This window comes from Protobothrops mucrosquamatus, unplaced genomic scaffold, assembly GCF_001527695.2.
Source record: "Protobothrops mucrosquamatus isolate PMUCROS unplaced genomic scaffold, P.Mucros_1.0 scaffold1098, whole genome shotgun sequence".
Classification (NCBI taxonomy): Eukaryota; Metazoa; Chordata; class Lepidosauria; order Squamata; family Viperidae; genus Protobothrops; species Protobothrops mucrosquamatus.
This window is the reverse complement of record NW_015387320.1, coordinates 57,410-82,714: the sequence shown is the minus strand read 5'-3', so window position 1 is coordinate 82,714 and position 25,305 is coordinate 57,410. Positions and strand designations below refer to the sequence as shown.

Here is a 25,305-nt window from a genome sequence, read left to right as displayed (position 1 = left end):
CATTACTAGGTGCAGCAACCCCCCTCCCCCCGGGATATCCCCCCAGTTTAGATCCATAAATATTATACCTTATACAAGAAACAGCACTGTTTGGAAGTTACAGCTGCAGGCTTTGAAATGTCAAAAACTGGTGAATAAATCACTGCAATGTTCTTTCCAATTGGGGGAAAAACACTGCTACAAAACAAGGCTGATGATGAAAGAATTGGAGTTCAGCAGCGAGTGGGATAATTGTGAACATATTTCTGCAGGTTTCTCAAAGTTCATTTAAAGCCCCCAGTAGGCCAAGTTATAGCCAATGCTCTGCTTTTTCAGTTCTCAATCTCTGTACCTCTGATTATTTCTTTCAGCAATCTTAATCTTATTATATTACTATTTATGTGTATTTATTAAATATGATAATCTATCTTTCAATTGCTGTAAAATATTGGAGGGGGCATTCTTGTAATATTGATGAATAGGGGAGGTATATGTGCGATATTGGATAAGTGAATTAAAAATCTTTCTTTCTTATATAGCTTCAGTCTGAACTAGAAACTAAAAACCAGCAATTTCTAGAACAAGAGAAAACAATGTCCATTTTCCAGCAGGATGTTTTATATAAACAGCATCATCTTGAATCATTGGATCGACTCTTAATAGAAAGCAAAGAGGTAGCATTTTTGAACAAAAACGGTTCTTGGGATTTGGGTTGGACTGCTTGAAAATTATTGCTTGCAAACTGTTCCCTTTTTAGCATCTGAAAAGCAATTTGAGAGTCACTGTTACTAAGAAGGTTTGCACTAACAACTTTCAGATGTAATCTCTAATTAAAAATTATAAAATAGCCGTATCGGAAAAGAGCACATTTCTGGGTTTGATATTCAGTAGTTACTTGTTCAGCCTTTCATGACTAGTATTTGTTGGGCAGTGTTGAGCTTCAGAGTTTGCTGATTGTGCTTTAGACAACAGATTTTCTGATGTTTTGCCAGCAACTATGGCTGATCAGCATTCCAAAATTGATCATTCAGAAGCTAGAATGAACAAAGGATCAATCAGGATACAACAACACCAAAATGGCCAGTCAGAATTGGGCATAAACAGAGATTAGCTCTCATCAACCTGCACCAACCGGAATCCAACTTATCTAAAACCCAATCTGTTCACCTGGCTATAAAGTTAGGAGCCCAATCAGTCCCTGTTCAATTGCCTGTGGTCTGCATAGCTAACTACCTTGCCTCTGAAGATGCCAGTCACAGTTGCCCATGAAATGTCAAGATATCTTTTGTTTAGGCCACAGTCACAATCCTGAAGTTCAACATTGCCCAATGGTCACTTGTTCATTGGATTAGCTAAATATATTGTTCATGTTTTATTTTATGAACTTGCACTTATTTCAACAAATGGCAGAATCTTGCCAAATATATCTGGCATCAGAAGTTAAATACAATTGTCCCTGGTTAAGATTTGGATAGGAGATAAACAGGAAATGTCAAGGTACTGGCTACTTTGGAATGTTAAAATACATCCTGGAAAGAGGTCATGGCAAACCATGTCCATATAGTGTCAAAGAAAGCACAGCTGTGTCCATGTAGTTGAGCTCAAATGATGTGCATTTTTGTAGTATCTTGATATGGCTAGATGCTATTTTCACTCCCATTGCTCCCATCAAAAAATCTGAGATGCTTCGGTCAAGCAAGCAGTATTTTATAGATAAACAGACCCTTTTCTATTACTTGAAACTTTCTTGAATTTTAGAGCTGTTGGAACCCCCATATCCTAGTGGCATAACTGTTTGGTTGGTGCTAGAGACACAGAGTTAAGAAATAAGAACATGAAATTAGATAGATGCGTGAAGGATGAAAACCTGAAAACAAAAGACTGGGGGGGAATAATACAATTTTGCAAAATGGAAGAGAAGTCTAGAAAATGAATTTAATCCAAATGTCTTAAGACAACATATCTGCAGATTTTTCATTTATAGAAAAACAGGTGACAGTCAACTTGCTTGAGAATTTGTAACCATATGAGAAATATGATAGAAAAGTCCCAGTTTTTAATAACATCAAATATTCTGTTGATTCTGAAAAAAACAGGAAATGGAAAAACAAAAAATGAAAAAAGACGAAGCTTTAAAGAAATTACAAGACCAATTTGCTGATGAAACAATCAAGGTTTGTACAATTTTTGTGGTTTCTCAGAGCTTCAAGTAGCTTTCTATTCTACTGTATTGCTTAAAGTCTTCCCTTATTTTTCATTTTCTTTCGAAAAGAAAAGTAGCAGAATGGTAGATGGATCCTCTGCAGTAATTTCACTTTTGGCTTAAATTAATGGGTAGCCTGTTTTAGTCTTTAAAGAAAACATCCATGAATGGATTATTTCCTTTAAATTTGTTATATTTATTAAACAACTATTACAATTGTTCAAATAACTTAATGCTGCCTGTAGCACTTAATTTTTCAGGAATACCAAGGATTCCAGAATCAATTAAAAAAATCTCCCCTATCACCAGGGCTTACAAAATAGGAAACACAGAGGAAAAAAGAAAAGGGGCGAGGAAACAAATAGTCATCATGTTAGTGTATTTATAATAATCACCTGAGATGAAAACCAGTCAAGGACAGCAAGAGCCAAATGTAGTTTGTTTCTCAGTGTTTGTTTCTTAGTGTGGCTAATAAACTAAACTTATATCTTAGCAGATAGTCTTTCTTCACTATTATATGTTTCCTTTTGTTTTATTAGGTCAAACAATTACAAAAAGCGTTAGAAAGCTGTAAGCAAGATATAGCTTTGTATTTAGATCATTTAGAAGAAGAAAAAGTGCTGTTTGAAAAGCAATTGGAGAAAAAGTCCGAAGAGGTAAAACATGCTTTTTTCATCTTGCTCCTCCTCTTTCTATGTTATATTTGAGTCGATATACAAAAAAAAAATACTATTCTACTAGACAATAGAAAATGTAATTTCATTTTGTTAGCTACATTACTGGAAAGAAATGTGAGAGAAACTTCATTGATTTTATAATTCAACCAGACCTTAGTAGTCACTAAAGGCAAAGAACGTGTTGTTTGGTTATGTGGAAGTGACTCTGAAAATCAGTATCCATTCCTAATTATTTTAAGCTAAAGCATGTTTTCAAGTATAGTCCATATTGTAGATTTTTATTTCCATTTATAATAGACTTTAATAAAAACCACAACTTGTTAGTAGCATAGATATATATTGATACAGCAGGCCACTCTGCTAAAGGTGAAATAGCAGGAAGCTGAAAAACGAATTGCCTCGTTGCAGTCTCATCATATTTATTTTTCAGATCCAGAGGTTGCAAAAAGAAATAAAACATAAGAGTGACAGTCTTCAGTCAACTAGTGAGCAAAATCTTGCTCTACAGCAGAGTCTGCAGCAGCAGCAGCAAATGTTACATCAAGAAACCATTAGGAATAGTGAATTAGATGACAGCCAAATAAAGCTCCAACAGCAGGTACATTCTTTATGATAAATATTTTAAAAATGTATGACAAGCGTTTGTATTGTTCATATTCTGTGTTTTCTGTTACCCAAGCATATTTGGAATGAAACAATTTCATCTTATTTTGAAGCATTAACTTGAATTCAGAGTGTTCTTGTAGGTATGCCAAAGTTTAGCTGGAAGAATTGACTATTTTACCCTCAGAATACATCTTGAAAGAAATTTGCTCTATGGCTAGGATCCCAGGATGGTTCTTGAGGCAAAGCAAGGTGGCAGTTTTAATTGTAAGACGCTTACTGTTTTTAAGTGTATCTGCCTATCACAGAAGAAAAAATAAATTTGGGCAAGGAAAGAATCTTTATCATTTTGCCTTTTGATGGATTGTTCTTTTGTTTCTAAAACACTTTACAAATACAAGTTGTGCAAAATATTGTGATATTGAAATGTCCCAACTCTGACACTACTGGAAATCATCCAGTGTGAAAAGGCTTGGTCCAATCTTACAGAAATATTCCAGTCTGAAATAGGCATTTCGCTGCAAAATGACGGTTGGAATAGATAGTTTCAAGGTCAGCACAAAACATTTTACAGCTAGGACTTTTTGACAGTAAAAAATTCCTATCTCCAAACTTCAAGTTGCCCCATGCTCCAAAAAAAACTAGGAACCCCCCTCCACTGTAAGAATATTACTGTTTGAAGAACACAATTTCAAAGTAGTGATGGCTATAGATAAATAAATTGAAGATCCATAGTATTTTTGTGGACAAAAATATGAATGCTTTTACAGAACTTAGTTCAGGCTTATAAATTTATTTATCTAATGTTTAGTCTAGTAGTTAAAGCACCAGGGATTGTCAGTTCTAGTCCCACCTTACACATGAAACCATCTGGGTGACTTTGGGCCAGTCACTCTCTCAGCCCAACCCATCTCACAGGGTTTTTGTTGGGGGGAAAAAAGGAAGAAAAAGATGCGTTGCATATATTCGCTTCCTGGAATTATTTGTAAAAATAATAAAGATGGGATAAAAATAAATAAAATAAATAATAAAAAATAGTAATGTTTTTCTTGCTTTCAGAAAAATGATAATTGTTATATATATGCAGTGTCCTGTTTTTGTAGCTATAGCAAAACTTTATGATTGATTAATCAGATATAAGAATTCAGTGTTAATTAGAGCATATTGTTTAATAAACTCCCACACTCAGTTGGTTTTAATGAGGCCTGATTTTCTTTGAATTGTGATTATTATAAGCAAATTAATTTAACTTTTTTTAATGCCCTTCAACTTGTTGGAAATTAGCTTGGACTACAAATGCTAATTCACAGTCCCAAACCATAATTCCACATCAATCTTTTTAAATGCAATAGAAGTTCTCTGGAGTAGTTCCTTTCTCGTATAATTTTTTTAAAAAAATGTTATGACTCATCACTTTTTTAAAGGCAGAATTAAATGCACAAAGTTTATATATTTGAACTCCAAATTCTATTTAAAGCAGAAACATTTATATTTGAATTTTGTGTTTCTTCAAAACAGTAATTTTCAAAAGTGAGAAACTATCTATTAGGTAAGAAGCAATGAAAAACCTTTATAAAGAGTATTCATGCTGTATTAATTTCTTAGTACTATACACTTGTTAACATTATAAACTTTTGAGATACCGCAAAATGTGTATATGTATGCTTAATATGAACAAACATGAAAACAATTGATTTGGGTATATAGTCTACTGAACCCATAGAAGAGACCTCTGAGTGTTTGAATGCAGTCTGAACATTCTTGTGAGATCTGCTTCAACTCAGTAGTCCTTCCAACTTTTGCAGGCATAAACTGTAATTGTGCATTGGGAGTATTATGCATGGCATATTAAGAGCACATTACTAAATGATTGCATTGAGATATGCTACCAAATTGTTTAGAATTGCAGTATGAATCTCTGTCTCTCAAAAAACAGGTATCAAAACTAGAGCAAGCACTTCAAAAGCAGAAGGATATGTTGGAAGAAGAATTGAGAAGAACAAATGAAAGGCTTCATTTAGCCACTGAAGAAAACAATGTGAAACGGCAAAAAATAGGAGAACTTACTGCTACAATCAGGCATAGTCCTATTTTTTTTTAAGTTTAAAAACATGCAATTATTTCTTGAATGTATTGTTTCGGAAGGAAAAAAAACCCCAAAGTTTTTAGAAACAAAGGTTGATAGTACAATTCTATGCATATTGATTTGTCCTATAGATTTTAGTGGAATTTATTTCCATATTAATATATCAGTGCATTGTCAAAGGTATTTATTTGTGTTTTTATTTATTTCTCCATTTATATTGTGCCTTTTTTCATGAGACTAAATGGCTTACACTTAAAAGGCTAAGATCTGTTCTGAGGGATAATTCCCATTTTTTTTGATGATTCAGAAAGTTTTTTGATTCTGGACTCTTTATAGACCTGTAAATATGCTATTGTTTTAATTATTCATTGACGCATGGTATATTTGTGCTTCTTTAGGCAGATTAAACAAGAGATGGATCAGTGTAAAGATGAGTTAATAGACATGGAAAAAGAATTAGTGCACTTAAGAAGAGATGGTCATAGTAAAGCAATGCAAATGAGCCAACTGGAAATTACTTTACAACAGAGAACCTCAGAATTTAATAAAAAGACACACCAAGGCAAGCTCTTCATTATGTTTTCTGAGTGATACCTTTATCATGCTATATTGAAATGAATGGGAGAAATTTCTAGAAAATTATTTTGAGAATGGAATAACAACATTAAATAATACTGCATTGACTGGCTGTACTGACTTTAAATAACTATAATTTATATATTAATTAGACTATATCAGAAAAACATTTTTGGTATTTTTTTTATTCTTGTATTTCCCCAAAAATGCCTTATTCGGTGTTAAATCAATGACTATTATTTTTAGATTCAGATGAACCATAACCATTTATTTAATAATTTCTCCATAAATAATAAAATACGAATTAATTTAAATACGATTTTATTCAGTGGCACATAACTTTCTGTTAATCACAACATTGAGTTCTGATGGTTTTTTTCATTAAGTTATATATGGGAAAAAGCAAGGTGACGTTGAGTAAGATTGAAAGAGGGAACGGGGATTTTTGTTTAATTTTGCCATGATTCCAAATTGGTTCATGCACTTACATGCAGCCAACTGCGGTTTGCCTGGAAGGGCCGTGACTATTTATTCTAATAGCTTTCTGTCAAGGCCGCTTAGCCAAGGAACTCTGCCTTACATGGGATGAAATCAATCTAGCAGGCAGCTCTTCTGCTCTCAAAGAAGCTGGCTGAAAAAGGTCTGTCTCAAAATGGATCCAGACAGAACTTTTTTAGCCAGCTCCCCAGGAACCAGTGGGAGTCCTACGGTAAGGGTGTGTGATCTTTCCTGCTGGTTACCCTGTTGACTTTCTAAGGAAGCCAGCAGGGAAGATTGCAAATGGCGTTCACATGATCACAGAGGGCTTGGCAATCTGCCTAAAGTGCAAATGGGTTGCCAAGAACCCAGATTGTAATCATGTGACTAGGGCAGGGGTAGGCAACCTTGGCTCTTTTATGACTTGTGGACTTCAATTCCCAGAATTCCTGAGCCAGCCATGCTGGCTCAGGAATTCTGGGAGTTGACGTCCACGAGTCATAAAAGAGCCAAGGTTGCCTACCTCTGGACTAGAGTGTGCTGCAACAGACGTAACTTCAAATACCGGTCATAAGTCCCTTTGTTTAATACCATCATAATTTTGAACGGTTGCTGAACAAATGATTGTTAAGTGAAGATTACCTGTATGAAGGAAGAGTGAAAGAAAAGGAAGGGGAAGACTGGGAAAGATGTGACTAGATTCTGAAGATCAGAAATTTAAAGAACAAAAAGTTTAAAGAACAAAAAGCTATGTATAGCAGGGTGGAAGCAGAGATGATTTGCTAGAACTGAAGTATGGGAAGGTATAATAAATAGTGTTGCTGGAATTTAGTTTTGGTTATGTTTCCTTTTCTTCTTATCTCATGGTTTTGATGTCTATGATTATTATCTCTTATCTCTTTTTCTGTGCTCTGTAAACAATTGCTTACCCCATATGGAATAACATGAAGGGTATGTATGCATGTATGTAAGACTAGGAAAGGAATGTATTTTGGGTGGCTACATGCATTAAATTCAGGAATGTGAATTCTTGACAGCAGGGATAGCATAAGAATTACTGAACAGAAGCTCAGAAAAGGAAAAGATAGACAGCTTAGATTTGGTGGCTTTCAGTGAATTCTTCCCCTTATGTCAGTAAAGATGAAACTCACATTTTAGAATTATTAGACTTCTCATCCTTTTTTTTTGATATCTAAGTGGAATCTGTGGCCCAAAGAACTTGTTACTAGGTTAGCCAAAGAGAGGCTGCCAGTTACACATGACTAGCAACATTCATATTTGTTGCATGCAGACATCCTTGAAGACTATATGAGAACTTTTGAATGCATCATGCATGCACATATGCATGCACACACACACACACACACACACACAGAGAGAGAGAGAGAGAGAGAGAGAGAGAGAGAGAGAGAGAGAGAGAGTCATCTTAACTGGCTTGCAGTTTGATTCTAAGAATTAAACTTTTAATTTTAAACATGAAGCTATACTTCATAGGGAGAATGGAAATAAGGTATTTCCAATGATTATAATATGGCCAAAGAATATTCTTTCCAGAGTCCCTTTCTTGGAACCTAGTCTATTAGATTTAGGGATAGGCAAACAGTTCAGTTACTTACAAATAATGTATTTTACTTTGGCTTTTCTTAAAAAGTATTTTATGCCGATTGCTGATATTTAACTTGTTCTTCATCTTGGAATAGCCTGAAGGATAGGGTAAATCATGTGTGCAAATGCATACGTTATTTGGCTAAACATTCTTGATTGCTTTTTTTTCTATTTGGACAAAAGTGAAAGAATTAGAAGATAAGCTGCTTATAAGTGAGACCCAGCAAAAAGATTCCATACAGAAAATAGAATCTCTAGAAACTGAGCTGAAAAACACCACTGGGGAGTTAAAAACTACATTGAGACAACTGCAAGACTTTCGGGATACGTTACAGAATGCACAGATATCCCTACAGGAGAAGTATACTACTATCCATGATTTAACAGATGAATTAAGGTGCGTTAATAAGCATTACAGAAGTGGATCAGTGTGACAAACTAGTAGTTTCAGCAGGTGGCATACCTACTCAAGCTTGTCTGGCGTTAAAAACCTAGCATGGTTGGCTCTGGTTAGCATTTGAATGGAAGACTTCAAGGGAATTGGCTATATGCTCATGTGCAACAAACATCAACGAAGAAGACAGTGGCAAATTATTTTTGTGCTTCTGCCCAAAAAATCTTCAGGGATATTTTACCACAGCTGCCAGAATTTGACCTCAAATCAAGAGAGTCTTTATTTTTCATCGTTACAAATAGATTAGAATACTTGTTTCAAAATTTATTGCCAGCATTTTGTTACTTGAAATACACCTTGAATTTACTTTTATTTATTAACAATGAAATACTAACATAACTTGTGTTTTGAATGACTTAGTTGCCTTAAAATCACTGCATTGCTAAATTTTGAAGCAAAATGGCCTTAACTGTCCTTCAAGCTATTTCCCAAATGTAGAGAAGTGCAAAGCTAGATATGAAATTAAGACAATAAAATACAGTCATTATCTACTCTCTCATTAAATAAATAAACAAAATAGTACATATCAGCTAATCGTGTCTTATTTTGACGCATAGAGAGCAACAGACAAAAGCCTGTTAGATGTATAACTTAGCTGAGACACAAATGCTTAACAAAAAGAAAAGCAAAAATATGCTTTTAATCATTATTTAGAAATAATAGACTCAGTCCATGAGTCGCTGGATGATAATTTACAAAGTGAATAGGTCATGTGTAGAATCAGAATACTAAATTGTTGTATTTAATTCCTTCCCAGCATTTTGTAAGTACCAACAGAAGGGAGCATATGTAACTTTTGTACTTTTTAAGTACTAAATATTACATTGTTGAAAATACGTATGAATGGCGTGGTGGCCTAGGGGTAAAGACGCTCACCTCCCACTCAGGAGGTTGAGACTTCAGTCCTAGGTAGAGGCAGATATTTCTCTCCTGGGGTGCAAAGAAAAAATATATGTTGCTAACTCCAGCCAGTAAATGCTCAGCTCCATCCATTTGCCCCAACTCTACCCCAAATAGGGAATACAGGGTCATTAAAAAGGGAGTAGATTGTTGAAAATACGTATGTGCAACCTTAAATGCATATTTAAATTCATTTTCTAGTATCTCTGGGAAAAATCATATTTGTATTTATTAATCTCTCATATTAAATATTAACGGTTTAATAAGATTAATATTAATTATATTAACCCAAAATTCAATGTCAAGTAATCAAAACTATGCTACAGTTTCTGCCTATAGATTTGGCTGTGTTTTTTTCCTTAGTTTTTATTAGTAACACAGATTGAATGAGTTACTTCTAAATAAACATAGAATCAGGGTGTAGAAGAATTGGATGAGAATAATTAGAATTTAACTTCCCTAATGCAGAACATATTTCTCATTTTCAAATGAAAATTGCAGAGAATGCAAGGATGAACTTGAAGAGAAAAAGGAAGAACTTCTCGACATGGAAAAAGTGCTGAAAGAAAGAAATTGGGATTTGAAACAACGAGCAGCTCAGGTTAGAAGAATAATCTGTATATTTAATAAACTTTCAAGAATTATTGGGGCCTTATTAGTAAATACATTTGGGATGTATATTTTCATTAATGCTCCACAATTTTAGTGTGTACAGGTAATCCTCAGCTTATAACCCTTTAATGATGGTTTGAAATTACGACAGCTTTGCAAAAAGCGATTTACGACCTATCCTGAAATTATAATTGTTGCACCATCCTTGTGGTCACAATTTGGGGGGTTGGCAGTCGGCTCACATTTACAATAGTTGCAGTGTCTTGCAGTCATGTGGTCACAATTTGCAGCCTTCCAGCTGGCTTCCACAAAGTCAACTGGGGGAGCCAGAACCACTTAACAACCCTGTGATTTGCTGAGCAGCTGTGGTAAAATGATCATAAAATTGGTTCCTGTCATATCATGACTCACTTAACGACAGCATAACTTAGCAATCAAAATTTCAGTCCCAATAGTGGGTCATGAGTTGAAGACTACCTATAATGTTTGCTTTTGTTTTGATATTTTGTCTTTCCTTTTTTAAGGTTACACAGTTGGATATGTCAATTCGTGAATACAGGGGAGAAATGGAGCAAAAAATAATTTCACTGCAAGGTAGCTTGGAAAAAGCAGAGTTGGAGATAAAGGATTATAATAAACAGGTACTATTATTGTTCAAATTCTCTTTAAAACAATTGCTTCTAGTTGCTCACTTTCCACAAATGTCTGCTGTGAAGGAGTTTTAACCCCTCAAATGGTTAGTCTCTTTTTTAACTTACTTGCTTACGTTTTGCTATCAGATTGAGAGTTTGGCAAGCAAGGTACAGTGCTCAAAAGAGGAACTTCAGGAAAAAGATTATAATATTCTCCAACAACATCAAGACATAAATCATCTTAGAAAAGAGAATGAACAAAAGCAGCAAAGAATAACAGATACTGAGAAGGTAAGTTTCTCTTGTTTATTCTTTTCTCTGCTTTTTTTTTTCGAGACTCCAGGTTTCTAATCTGACCAGTTACTTATATAATCAATAATATATGATAAGGGGATAACACTGCCTTTTATAAAAGAGACTATTGTCTGTTTCTGAAGTATGTGCCAATGAACTCATTGAAGCTTCCTCAAATAAAGCTTGTTTACTTTTCCATGAGAATATGTCAGTATTTTTGCATTTAATTTTCTGGTTTTACTGTTTTTTTTCCTTTCTCTTTAGACAAGCTTTGTATGTGTATCTGCCAACAAAGAATACTGCTCCATATGGCTGATGATTTTAACCTATGCTAGAACTCTGTTTTTCAGACAAGAGATATGATTTTAGGGTAACAAATAGAACTACTAAAATGAAAAAAACAGGGAGACAAAAGATTCCTAGTTACGTTAAAAACACTTTTCTCTTTTTAGAAACTGAAAGATCAAGAAAGTTGTATTGCAGAACAGTATAAAGAAATACTTGATTTGGGGCAACAGTTGAGACTGGAACGTGAAGCAATGAAACAAGTTCATGTGGATCTATTAGAGAGTCGGCGCCAACAGGCTCAAGCTCAGAGAGATGTGGACAGGATCTCTCTTGAACTGGAAGAAGTGAACCATATCTCACATGAAAAAGTAACCAATTTTACGTATTAATTTTTTGAGAAATCAGTTCTCTCAATGCAAGACTCTTTCCAGGGTCAGTTTAACGCGTAGAGCGTGGTTCAGAGCACAGTTTCAAATGGGGAAATACAAAAGGTTAAAGCTAACCCATAATGCCAGGTCAGTTTGAAAATGATGTAAAACAAGTATTTCAGACCTCAGGTGAGAATACCTTTTCTCAAGCTTGTGGAGAAAACCTGAAAAAGGTCTGGTTATATCATTGAATAACAGAGAAGTGACTTCATGTGACTTCCAAATAATTTCTTCTTTTCTATTTTAAAAGCATGCATCTTGCCTGACCCTGGTGCCAGGCCCTGCAATTTTTTTGCCCTTTTATAATTGTTACAGAGTACATTAGACCTTGGAGTAGGCTAAGGGGACAAGACTTATGTCCTCATTTTCATGAAAACTTCACTCCAAGATGGTCCTCCCTGTGAATTTGTTTCCACTTTTATAAATCATGATAGTCTAAAAAGGCGATCAACCACAGTGTGTATAAGAAATATTTTGATGTCTTGAAAAAATAAAAAATATATTTTTTAGCATTTTGCTCAAATAGCCTATGCTATTTCTTGCAAAATATCTATTTATGAGGATGTTTGGAGAAATGTTAAGTCATTATACAATTGAAATGGGATCTGCCTGGAAAGATGACAGGCCACTATTATTGTTCTCCATAGGTCTTTCCTATAACCCAGTGATGGCGAACCTTTTAGAGACCGAGTGCCCAAACTTCAACCCAAAACCCACTTATGTATTGCCGGGTGCCGGGTGGGCGTGGCCCGCTGGGTGGGCATGGCTACAGTGGGCATGGCAGATGGGTGGGCATGGCCAGGATGGGCGTGGCCAGCCCGATGTTGCTTGTGGGGATGCCTGTGGGGGCCGGGCAGGGTTGGGGGAGATCCAGGGGGTCTCTGGCAGGTGGGGCGGTGGGCAGGAGGCTGGTTCTGTGGGGTGAGGCAAGGCGAGGCAGGGCGGGGGTGCCATGTCGCAGGGCAAGGCGAGGCAGAGGCTGGGGAGGCTGCTGCCTGACACCATCAGCCCCCGCACATAGAGGCCAGCAAGCGCATGGGTGCTGGGATGCATCTGGCCATGTGGGACCTCGGCAAGTTAGCGGGTGGCTGTGTCATGTGTCTGAGTAACGAAACACTTAAAAGGACTTTCAGGCATGTTTTCTCCTAAAAGCTTTTATTAATGTTAAAGTACATCAGCACGGCATGGAGGAATGCTTAGAACTGCTTCTCTTCCGTGACGCCTAGCATTCCAGACATTGTCCACTCCCTTATTGTAGGGTCATGGTTCACATCTTCCAATCAACTTGNCATAGGTTCGCCACCACTGCTATAACCAATTGGGCACTCTGTGTTCCTGGATTTGTATGCCTATTGTTTATGTGGTTATTGATGATGTCACTAATTGCTGTAGCATGTCATTTCTCTAACTCCTTTTTTGCTACCCCCTAGAAATTACATCACTAACTTTTAGTGTCAAAACTTACCAAGAAACAACAGTATTTCCCACTGAAATAGGAAAGACCCCAAAAGACCTTACTGCTTTTAAAACCTATGGAAATCTCAGGTCCACCAGTTTTGTGACACCTTTCCCTTGGTGTCTGTTGGCCAAACAAAAAATATAAAAATATAAAATATATAAACATAATATCTAAAAAGGCCCATGACGTTAACACAAAATGTCTCAAAAATGGCCTTAGATATATTTTCTTGATTTGTTTGGGAACATTTTTTTTTTATTATTATATTTATACCCTGCCCTTCTCCCGGAGGACTCAGGGCGGCTTACAGCCAGTTTAAAAACAATTTATACAATACAATACAAAATTTAAGAAAATGATTAAAAATAAATATTTAAATAGGCCGCTTCTAATAAAATTTAGTTAAAACCAATTAAAATGCCCCTAGGCCAGTCCTGCCCGCTGAAACAACCAAGTCTTGAGGGCGCGGCGGAAGGAGGGGAGATCCGGAATCACCCAGATCTCTGGGGGCAGCTCATTCCAGAGGGTGGGTGCTCCGACAGAGAAGGCTCTCCCCCTGGGGGTCGCCAGCCGACACTGTCTGGCTGACGGCACCCTGAGGAGTAGCAATGTTCTATATAAACAAACTTGAGGTACTTTGATATTGCTTTAAATATTCTTGTTTTTAATAATGTTAATTTAATATATTTTTTTAATATTTTTAAGAAAATAATGTGGCAAGATATATTGATTTTGTGTTGGGGGGGCATAATTCCCTTTCAGGAAACCCGTATAAATAATTTGGCAGAACAACTGGGAGCAGCTCAGGTGCGAGAAACTGAATTAGAAGCAAGGATGCAAGCTGAGATTAAAACGCTCACTGCAGAAATACATTTGTTAAAGCAGTCTTCTTTATCAGAGGTGAAAACAGTATTGCTCTTTTCCATTTATTTTGTATTAGATATGAGATATGAGAGAATGAGAAACACTATGTGTGTTTAGCTCTAAGAACTGGCTCTGTGTTTCCTTTTTTACCTTCAAATAATTTCTTCTTTACCGAGTATGTATGAAATAATTTTAGAGCAATCGTTTTATGAATGAACATTGGTAAACTATTTAAGCACCACAGATATGCATAATACCAACAGCTACTATCCTATGGCATACCAGACCATGAAATAATTTGCTGCTATAGTTGAGGATCACTCTCTTTGTTAAGTTTTTTGTTAAGATTTAATAGTTTAGATTGCATCACATATGGATGTTTGCTAGCTACTGGAAACCATAAAATGAGAATGAACAGAACATCCATTTTTAAAAATTAAATTTATTTGTTGAAATAATAAAGCCAGAAGGGAGCCAGTCTGGTCTAGTGGTTAAGGCACCAGGATAGAAACCAGGATACTGTGAGTTATTGGCTCGCCTTAGGCATAAAAATTGTCTGGGTGACCTTGGGCCAGCCACTCTCTCACTCAGCCCAACTCATCTCACAGGGTTGTTGTTAAGGGAAAAATAGGAGAAGAAAAAAGTATACTGCCTTGAGCAATTTATAAAAATAATAAAGATGGGATAAAAAAAACTACTTAAAAATGCCCAATACAATGGGGATGTTCATTGATCTAATTAAGACTATTTGCAATCTTTTAGTTATTATTTTAAAACATTTAAAAAGTGAAATACAAACTATTACATCACCACAGTAGTGATATGATTAACATTATATTATAGTGATTAAAAGAAATTAAACCTAACGGGAAAATTGTATAGAAATGTATGTATCTATTTAGTATCAGTACTGAATTAGTTGCTTCCTTAAGTTTGTCATGTAGAACCGTATAGTTTCATCGTCTCATTTTTAGAATATAAAGACTTTTCAAAAATAGATAACAAACTCACATCCTGAGTCCATTCCTTAATATCAGGAGAACAGGTTCCTTTGCATTGATGTAAGGTTATCGTCTTTGCTGGGTGCTAGGCATGGTAGAGCCAAACATGTTCATAAAATGAAAACTTCAAATTGACCTGCTAGTTGAACTGATAAGATTTGTATTAGTTTTGAAATATTTAAAAATTGTATTTGAAATACATTTTGTCTTCAGAAAATTTCCCATGAAGAAGAACAGGCAAAATGGCAGCAGTCGCTATCTAAATCACATCACGTTAATGGGCAATTACAGCAGATCAAAATGGAACTGGATGATGCTCAAGACACTGTTTATAATCTGCAGCAACAGCTTCAGTCCAGAGATGATGCGATTCAAGCAGCAAATGAAAAACTGCTTCTTAAAGTAAGTTAAGAAAATTAAGAAAGGAATATTTGTATAAGAAATAGGGTTGTCATCTCAAATCATTTTATAGGTACTTGCAGTACATGTCTGTTAACACTGAAATCTATACTCCGGATGTACTCATTCACAGCTAGTGTGAAAACCTTGGATTAAGATGGTGTGGAAGAAAAAATAAATATTTGCAAAATTGTAAGTTATTGTCGTTGAAGGAGATGGTTGATAGTGTTGATCCTTATAAACTATGTTTTGGATGGTTATTTTGGGAGGCTAAACTTAGCTGAGATCATGATAGAAATGAAATCTTCATTTAGGGAATTTAATGGCAAAAGACAAGTTGCAAAGACAACATGTGGCTTGCTTCCTTCAGCTTGCTATTTTTAAATAAACACATGCTGTACATACCTATATACATGGATTTTGAACCACTGATCTTTAATGAGAATAATCAAGCCATGTATGATGTTCATAACTTTTTTATTAATCAGAAATACTATCAATATTTTTATTAAACATAAGTAGCTTTTGTTCAGAAACAGATGATCCCTAATCACCTAATTTCTACAAAGCTTCAAATTTGTGTTGCACTATAGGAATCTGAGCTTACAAGACTACAAACCAGAATTGCAGCTCATGAAAGAACAGGAAGCATCAAGCAACTAATAGAACATCATTGGTTTGATGATCAAGAACTTGACTTTGCCAAGCATTCTACTCGTAGAAGACTATGGCGCTCAACAAGCACCAGTAATCTAAATATTAAGGGCAATGAAAACTTACTAAGTCAAAATCAGACAGTTACACTACACTCTTCAGCGAGTTCTGAAATGTCAAAAAATATATCTCATGCTTCCCCAAAGAGTTTGAATGAGTCTTCCTTTGATCCTTTGACATACGGTGTAGACGAAGAGGTAACTTGTAGCAGTAATGACTTTCAAACACTGAGTGGCATGCTAAAATATATCAACAAGGAAATAAAGGATTCTGAAAGTTCTTCACTATAATTTTTATCAGCTGTAAAGAAAAATCAAGTACGTATTTCTACATCTAATATTTCTTAGGTAAATGGAGTACAATATACCTTGTCACCGGAGTAACTTTTCATGCAAATATTATTACCTTTTTAATCTAAACAGAGTAATTACTAAGACACAGAAATTAACTGAAGTTAAATCAACTGTCAAAGCAAGAACATCCAATGTTAGCATGACATCAACTATTTGCTCCCCAAAAAACCAAGTGCAGTACACAAAAATAAAATATTGAGTGGGAAAAAATATCTAAAATGGAGCTGTCATATTTCTAGCACATTGAAGTCCTTAATGTTTTATAGATAGTCCTCAACTTACGACCACAATTGAGCCCAAAATTTTTATTGCTAAGTAAAACCTTTGTTAAATGAATTTTGCCACTTTATGGCCTTTTGTGCCGTAATTGTTAAGTGAATCACTGCAGTTGTTAAGTTAGTAACATGGTTGTTAAGTGAATCTGGCTTCCCCAATGACTTTGCTTGTAAGGTCATAAAAGATGGTCTCATGACCCTGGGACGCCTAGAATTTTGGTTATAAATTATTGCAGTCATAAATTGAGTCACCATGTGATTGCGCTTGATTTTATGACCTTTTTTTGCAATGGGCATTAAGCGTATCACCATTAAGTGAATCAAACATGGTTGTAAGTATGAATCCAGCTTATCCAATGGGCATTTTTGCTGGAAAATGCAAAAAAAAGTCACAAAATATGATCATGTGACTACAGGACCCTGCAACCAATCATAAATATGAGCTGACTACCAATGGCATGTGGCATTAGAGAGCATGAGTGGGTTATGCACCTTGCAAAATAGAATATATTTTGATGAGTACAAATTTCTGGAGGTTAGAAACCACAGAAATGATGGGTAAAGGATGGAACCTCAATTCTATTTTGTAGTGGATTTTTTACGTTTGGTGATATGCTGTAATGCCTTTCATATCTGACTCACTAGAGATGTTTTTATCAATGAGGAGATTGGTATTGTAGCCCTCGGTGGTCCTCATGTGGTTCTCGTGACATTTTGAGTTTGAAATCCTTATATGGTCTTGTAGAATCCTATACAGAAAGAGATATTGCTTATTATATCATTCATGGCTAGCAAAAGACAATCATTCCATAAGACTGCAGTATAGTACATATAAATATGTCAAAAGATTGAATTTCATTTAAATTCATTTGTAAATTCCAAGCTTCTGAGCTCTTTTGATTTTAGAGATAATACTTTTAAATATGTACAAACAACATCTCCTAAAAACTCTGAAACCAGAGATATTGCTGAAGTAAGATTTCCATCTAGGAAGATTGTATGTCGCATAGTGCTTCCTTTAACTAGAACGTGAGGTCTGAGTGAACTTCATTATAAAATATTCATTTTAACCTAAATATGTTTATTTCAGGAAGAAAGTTTCTGAAGAAATAGTGTGCTGGCATGCAATTGACCACAGATGGATTTATGGGCACAGCATGGAGTTCATAAGAACATTTTCTAGAAACTACAAATATAGTTATTTTTAGTAACTATCCACAGAAAATTATTCTCTATCCTACTTTTTCAGTATTTTTATTTCTTAAACTAGTACAATAATGTTCTTTTGTTATATTTACTATTAAAGAGAAATCCCTAAAACAAATTTTAAAGATTTTCATTAAACTTTAAAATTTCACCAAACACATACAGTAATTTATAACCAAACAGATCATATAATACTGCTTTACTCTACATTAAAAATGCTACTCATAATGATAAATGGGACTGTATGTATACAATGCATGGATTCTGAATGGAAGTTTATAGCCATTTGCATTTGTCTGCACATAAAACCTATACCCCATTAGCTCATACATTATTGCATGACCGTGATCAAAAGAATGACACACACACGCCTGCCAGGATCATTCATATCGATGGGGAAAAGTAAACAAGGATAATTTCCTGTTTTAATTGGCCACTAAGTCTCCCAGTTCATTCCACAATTATGAAACATCTTGATTTTTTCCTGCATGTATTTATTTTAGATTCTATCTCTTGATGATGCAAGGATTTGATGCAATGGAAAGAACCTGGAAAATAGTATTTTGTATGCAACTCCCATAATTAAAAAAAACCCTGCATGAATGCCTGTTCAGAAGTTTGTAAAGATGAGTTATTTCTATCTGACAATACCTACAACTTTTCATGAATAAGATGGACATTTCTGACAACAGTTGATGTGCTTTTAAAATTCTTAATATGCTCTCCAGATAAAAATTTGGGGACTCCTGAAATAATGTGTCATTTTCATGTAAGCCATGATGTCCTGCGTTGAATGTTACATCACAACAACTGCAGCCATAAGAGATCTAAGAGTCAGTGTGGTGTAGTGGCTACGGTGCTGGATTAGAACCACAGAGATCTGGGTTCAAATCTATCCTTAGACGCAATAGTTTAGCATAGAATTTTCAAGCCAGCTACTTTTTCCCAGTTCAGCTTATCTCATATATTTTGGGGAATAAATGAATGTCTTTTGACCTGAAGAAAAGGCATGAAGTAAACATTGTACTAATTGTGATTATGAGGAAAGTAAGGCTTTCTCTTATAAAAAGCTGTATGTACATCAGGAGTCTCCTGGCCATGGCCAAGTCCTGGGCCATAGCCCGTTGTAACTGGGTTGCAAAAGTGGTAGGCAATTGTGCACACAGCTCCACTTGCACGAGCAACAGGCAAGCGCAGGTCCATTTGTGTGAGTGTGCAGCATGCATGCAAGAAAACATCCCCTCTTCCTCCCCCTGCTGGTCCACAAAGCTGGAAAGGTTGGAGAATACTGCTGTACCCGATGCAGTGTTATCTCTTACAGCTGCAGCTAAGAAAGTTATTTCTAGTTCCCTTTTAGATGATTTTTTTCCTTGGTGCACTGAAGCAATACCAAAAACTCCAGTATATATGTTTATTTATTTATTTATTTTATTTTATTAATTGCATTTATATCCCGCCCTTCTCCTTACGGACTGTTGGGTTCTTGCCTATCAATGGAAAGGTATAATAGCTATTATTAGAGTTCTACAAAAAAGCAACCTATTTTCTGAATGACTCTAAATTACTTATAAAAGAAATTGCACCCAGTGCAGTAACATATAACAGAAAATAACATTCAACTGCATTATTAAGAGTTGAAACAAAACTTTTTTCCTATTGTTATGCCACCCTTATTTTATTCTTGAAGTCTGTCAAGCTGCCATATAAGCCCCATCTCAACAGCATAGTTCGTGTAGTTGGATCTGCACCTATATGCACTATGAGGTCGCGATGGGTCGGACACGACTTCGCAACTAACAACAACAATGCATTATCTACCACTAAAAATCTTTCCTGTAAACTTTAAATGGACAAAACGGTGCGTTACAGCAGGGCTTTTCAACCTTTTCACCCATTGTACCACTTTTAGGATATGGCAATATCCGAGTAGCACCAGTCGCCTAGCAAGGTGTCGAAAACTTGATGACCCCCCCCAAAAAAGACAGCTGAGCAAGACACCTGCCTGCCCAGCCGGCGGCGCTCTTCCTCCTGTCCAAGGTTTTCGTTGTCCGCATTTCTGTTGAGGATTGGCAGTGGGGGTGGGGCGGGGGGAGTGTTTGGTTTTTATTCCCTCTGCCTGCTGGGTGGTTGCAGCAGGTTTTGGTCACTTCACATGACCCCGGGATACTGTGACCGTCATAAATATGAATCAGTTGCCAAGAATCTGAATGTAAATCACAAGACTCTGGAGATGCTGCAACATTCCAGCTGATCGGCACTTCTTCTGGGCTCAGCAGAAGTGCCAGGATCAGTGCTGCTTTTCAGCTGATTGGTGCTTCTTCAGAGCTCAGCAGAAGCACCAGGATCAGCGCAGAGCTCCAGCTGGAGCCTGGCGCTGATCCTGGCGCTTCCACTGAGCCCTGACAGTCCCAAAGAAGCGCTGATCAGCTGGAAAGCGGCACTGATCCTGGCGCTTCCACTGAGCCCTGCAGCCCTGCAGCTCCAGCCGTCTCTCGCTCAGGCTTGTGCGGTGCTGCCACCGGTTCAGCTCATTCCCCTCCCCCGCTACCACTTTTCTAGGATGGTCGCGTACCACCTGCCAGGTGCCAAGGTACCACAGGTGGTACCCGTACCACTGGTTGAAAAGCCCTGCGTAACAGGGCAAAACCTGAGCAGGAATATGACTATTTTTTTTATTTATTTATTTTATTTTATTGTTCGAATTTATATCCCGCCCTTCTCCTTGCGGACTCAGGGCGGCTGACAATCAATTAAAAACACCAATAACATCACAAAATTTAAAATTAATTAAAATGAAATATTTAACTTGTCTAATTTAAAATATAATTAAAAACCCCTCTAAAAACCCCTCTTAAAAATTACCCTAGGCCAGTCCCGCTTGTAGGAATAGCCATGTCTTGAGCCATACATTTGCGTGTATGTATGTGTGTGTGTGAGACAGAAAAGGAAAAGCACATCAAAACTAGCAGGCATTAAACCCCACACGCACTGATGACATTATCTAGTTGGGTAAGGAAACATCTGCAAACAAACGACTCAATTCAGAAAGCATCAAGAGCTTAAAAATGCCCGTAGTCCAGAGCCACAAGCAATCCAATGTCACTGCGCATGCGTAATACTCCTATACCCGTCTGGGGAATTCACGCGCCAAACGTTACCTCAACAACAACAAAAATGAAAGAGAAACTGAGCGTTCTCGGACCGCGCGCCACCACCTAAAAAAAAAAACAAAACCCTCGCGCTGAAGTATTGCCCGCCCGTTAAAAAAAAGGCGAACGTCCTCGTTTCCGTTCTAAGGCGGAAGCGGAACTAAGGCGGGCCACGAGGAAGCGCTTCCGGTGGAAGTGGCGTGCGCCGCCACCGCCGCCGCCGCCGCCTGGGTTGGTCGTCTGTCGCAAGTTCTCTCCTTGTTCTTGGCGCTGCGTTGCGCGTCTGGCGAAGGAGCCCGAAGAGACGGGTTGCCGGCTCTGCGGGACCGGGGGAGGTTCGCCGGCGAGGCGGGGCCAGGAGGTGTTTCCTTGCGTTCCGGTAGCGGCAGCGACAGCAGCAGAAGAGCCCGGGGGGATGTGGCGGAGGCAGCGCTGATGGTTGTCGTCGCTGTGACTCGGGCACTCGAGAAGGAGTTTGGCGGCGCCTTCCGCCCGGGCTCAAGGAACCCCTTTCTGGCCGCACAGGGCGGCGCGGAGGGCGACCCTCCTGCATCGCTGCGGCCGTCGCGCCTTCCCGGCGTCTTGTGGCTTCCCGTTTCCTTTCCTGGGTCATTCCGGCCGCCTCCCGAATCTGGTCCAGTCGGGTGTTTATTTACCGAGTCCACCCGATCGATCCAGAATGGCTTCTTCTTCCGGCAACGACGACGATTTGACCATCCCACGGGCGGCGATCAATAAGATGATCAAGGAGACGCTGCCGAACGTGCGAGTGGCCAACGATGCCCGGGAGCTGGTTGTGAACTGCTGCACCGAGTTCATCCACCTCATCTCCTCCGAGGCGAACGAGATCTGCAACAAGTCGGAGAAGAAAACCATCTCTCCCGAGCATGTTATCCAAGGCAAGAACCTTCGCCCGGCCTGCTTGTTTCACACACACCCTGAAACTCCTCCTCCGCCTTGATCTTTAAGAGGATATTTTAATTTTCCTTTGTTATGATCGTTAGAATCCATTAAGCTATAACTTTTAATGCGCCGAAAGTATGCCCTTCGTCTCCCCATCCTTTTTTCCCATTAGCCCTTATCATTTTTAATACGCTGAAAGTATGCCCTTCATCCCCCCCCCCAACCCTTTCCCCATTAATTAGCCCATCACTTGCATTTAAAATATACTTGCTATACTTGCCTGAGATACTCATCTGCACTTCAGTGTCTGCCTCTGCTCCCTATTAAAGCTAGTTCATTGCATATTCCATCCCTTCCGGCAACTTGGTAACAGCAGAAATAACAGGTAACAGGCAGGAGCTGTTTATCTGGAAAGTTTTGTACCTCTTTAATTGTTGTAGTGTAGTGTACATTTGCATAAAAGAGGCACTTTGCAGATGTCAGCTTAATTCTAAATCAGCATATTTTAAAAAATGAAATGCCTGTGTAGAATTCTGTAGCAGTAGTAAATTTTGCAATTGGAAAAAGGGAGGCACTACTGATTTTTATGCAAGGCTGTAATATTTATTGCTTTGGGGATGATCTAAAAGAAAAAAAAAAGGCTATATGANCAGACAGTTACACTACACTCTTCAGCGAGTTCTGAAATGTCAAAAAATATATCTCATGCTTCCCCAAAGAGTTTGAATGAGTCTTCCTTTGATCCTTTGACATACGGTGTAGACGAAGAGGTAACTTGTAGCAGTAATGACTTTCAAACACTGAGTGGCATGCTAAAATATATCAACAAGGAAATAAAGGATTCTGAAAATTCTTCACTATAATTTTTATCAGCTGTAAAGAAAAATCAAGTACGTATTTCTATAATATTTCTTAGGTAAATGGAGTACAATATACCTTGTCACCGGAGTAACTTTTCATGCAAATATTGTTACCTTTTTAATCTAAACAGAGTAATTACTAAGACACAGAAATTAACTGAAGTTAAATCAACTGTCAAAGCAAGAACATCCAATGTTAGCATGACATCAACTATTTGCTCCCAAAAAAACCAAGTGCAGTACACAAAAATAAAATATTGAGTGGGAAAAAAAAATCTAAAATGGAGCTGTCATATTTCTAGCACATTGAAGTCCTTAATATTTTATAGTCCACAATTGAGCCCAAAATTTTTATTGCTAAGTGAAACATTTGTTAAATGAATTTTGCCACTTTGTGGCCTTTTGTGCCATAATTGTTAAGTGAATCACTGCAGTTAAGTTAGTAACATGATTGTTAAGTGAGTCTGGCTTCCCCATTGACTTTGCTTGTAAGGTCATAAAAGATGGTCTCATGACCCTGGGACATTGCAACCGTCATAAATATGAGTCAGTTGCTAAACATCTGAATTGTGATCATGTGACTGTGGGGATACCGCTAGTCGTAAGTGTGAAAAATGGTCGTTAAGTCATTTTTTTCAGTGCTGTTGTAACTTTGATCACTAAAAGAATTGTTGTAAGTCTAGGACTACCTGTATTTACATGTTCAGTCACCTCCAGATTAAAGATGTAAGAAGATCACCATAAGCCTTTTTTCTCAGAATTAAATTCTATAACGTTTTGGAGAGCTTTTTCCAAGGATTAGAAATGCAACGAATGTGGGAAATAAAGGAATGTGCAAAAGATTAGAGTTTAAATATCAATAGATGTTTATAGCAGCAGCTCAAATGTTGGTCTCAGATGTTTCCAAGAATTGTCTGAATCATTTTACTACAGGTAGTTCTTACCTCATGACTACAATAAGCCTAGAATTTTGGTTATAAATTATTGCAGTCATAAATTGAGTCACCATGTGATTGCGCTTGATTTTATGACCTTTTTTTGCAATGGGCGTTAAGTGTATCACCATTAAGTGAATCAAATACGGTTGTATGTATGAGTCCAGCTTATCCAATGGGTATTTTTGCTGGAAAAGGCAAAAAAAAGTCACAAAATATGATCATGTGACTACAGGACCCTGCAACCAATCATAAATATGAGCTGACTACCAATGGCATGTGGCATTAGAGAGCATGAGTGGGTTATGCACCTTGCAAAATAGAATATATTTCGATGAGTACAAATTTCTGGAGGTTAGAAACCATAGAAATGATGGGTAAAGGATGGAACCTCGATTCTATTTTGCAGTGGATTTTTTACGTTTGGTGGTGATATGCTGTAATGCCTTTCATATCTGACTCACTAGAGATGTTTTTATCAATGAGGAGATTGGTATTGTAGCCCTCGGTGGCCCTCATGTGATTTTGAGTTTGAAATCCTTCTTACATGGTCTTGTAGAATCCTATACAGAAAGAGATATTGCTTATTATATCATTCATGGCTAGCAAAAGACAATCATTCCATAAGACTGCAGTATAGTACATATAAATATGTCAAAAGATTGGATTTCATTTAAATTCATTTGTAAATTCTGAGCTTCTGAGCTCTTTTGATTTTAGAGATAATATTTTTAAATATGTACAAACAACATCTCCTAAAAACTCTAAAACCAGAGATATTGCTGAAGTAAGATTTCCACCTAGGAAGATTGTATGTCGCATAGTGCTTCCTTTAACTAGAACGTGAGGTCTGAGTGAACATTATAAAATATTCATTTTAACCTAAATATGTTTATTTCAGGAAGAAAGTTTCTGAAGAAATAGTGTGCTGGCATGCAATTGACTACAGATGGATTTATGGGCACGGCATGGAGTTCATAAGAACATTTTCTAGAAACTACAAATATAGTTATTTTTAGTAACTATCCACAGAAAATTATTCTCTACGCTACTTTTTCAGTATTTTTATTTCTTAAACTAGTACAATAATGTTCTTTTGTTATATTTACTATTAAAGAGAAATCCTTAAAACAAATTTTAAAGATTTTCATTAAACTTTAAAATTTCACCAAACACATACAGTTGCAAGAAAAAGTATGTGAACCCCTTGGGATAACGCGGAATTTTGCATGAATTGGTCATAAAATGTGCTCTGAACGTCATCTAAGTCACAACAATAGAAAAACACAGTCTGCTGAAAATAATAATACACAAACATTACATGTTGTCATGGTTTAATTGAACATAACATGTAAACATTCACAGCGCAGGGA

The 25,305-nt window shown here is 36.9% G+C and overlaps 1 protein-coding gene across 1 annotated transcript in view; it reads left to right on the top strand.

Moving 5' to 3' along the window:
- The window catches only part of CCDC18 (coiled-coil domain containing 18), a 37,253-nt gene extending 19,020 nt beyond the window's left edge, over positions 1-18,233 (top strand). Inside the window, exons 16-30 of the mRNA XM_015820240.2 lie at positions 519-653; positions 2,076-2,153; positions 2,722-2,838; positions 3,290-3,457; positions 5,399-5,541; positions 5,947-6,110; positions 8,390-8,603; positions 10,062-10,161; positions 10,697-10,813; positions 10,952-11,095; positions 11,551-11,754; positions 14,036-14,173; positions 15,352-15,540; positions 16,131-16,568; positions 17,970-18,233. Of these exons, the coding sequence (XP_015675726.1) occupies positions 519-653; positions 2,076-2,153; positions 2,722-2,838; positions 3,290-3,457; positions 5,399-5,541; positions 5,947-6,110; positions 8,390-8,603; positions 10,062-10,161; positions 10,697-10,813; positions 10,952-11,095; positions 11,551-11,754; positions 14,036-14,173; positions 15,352-15,540; positions 16,131-16,541 (2,322 nt within the window). The 3' untranslated portion in view covers positions 16,542-16,568; positions 17,970-18,233. The remainder of the gene's footprint in view (positions 1-518; positions 654-2,075; positions 2,154-2,721; positions 2,839-3,289; positions 3,458-5,398; positions 5,542-5,946; positions 6,111-8,389; positions 8,604-10,061; positions 10,162-10,696; positions 10,814-10,951; positions 11,096-11,550; positions 11,755-14,035; positions 14,174-15,351; positions 15,541-16,130; positions 16,569-17,969) is intronic.
- Positions 18,234-25,305: the final 7,072 nt, after the last annotated feature.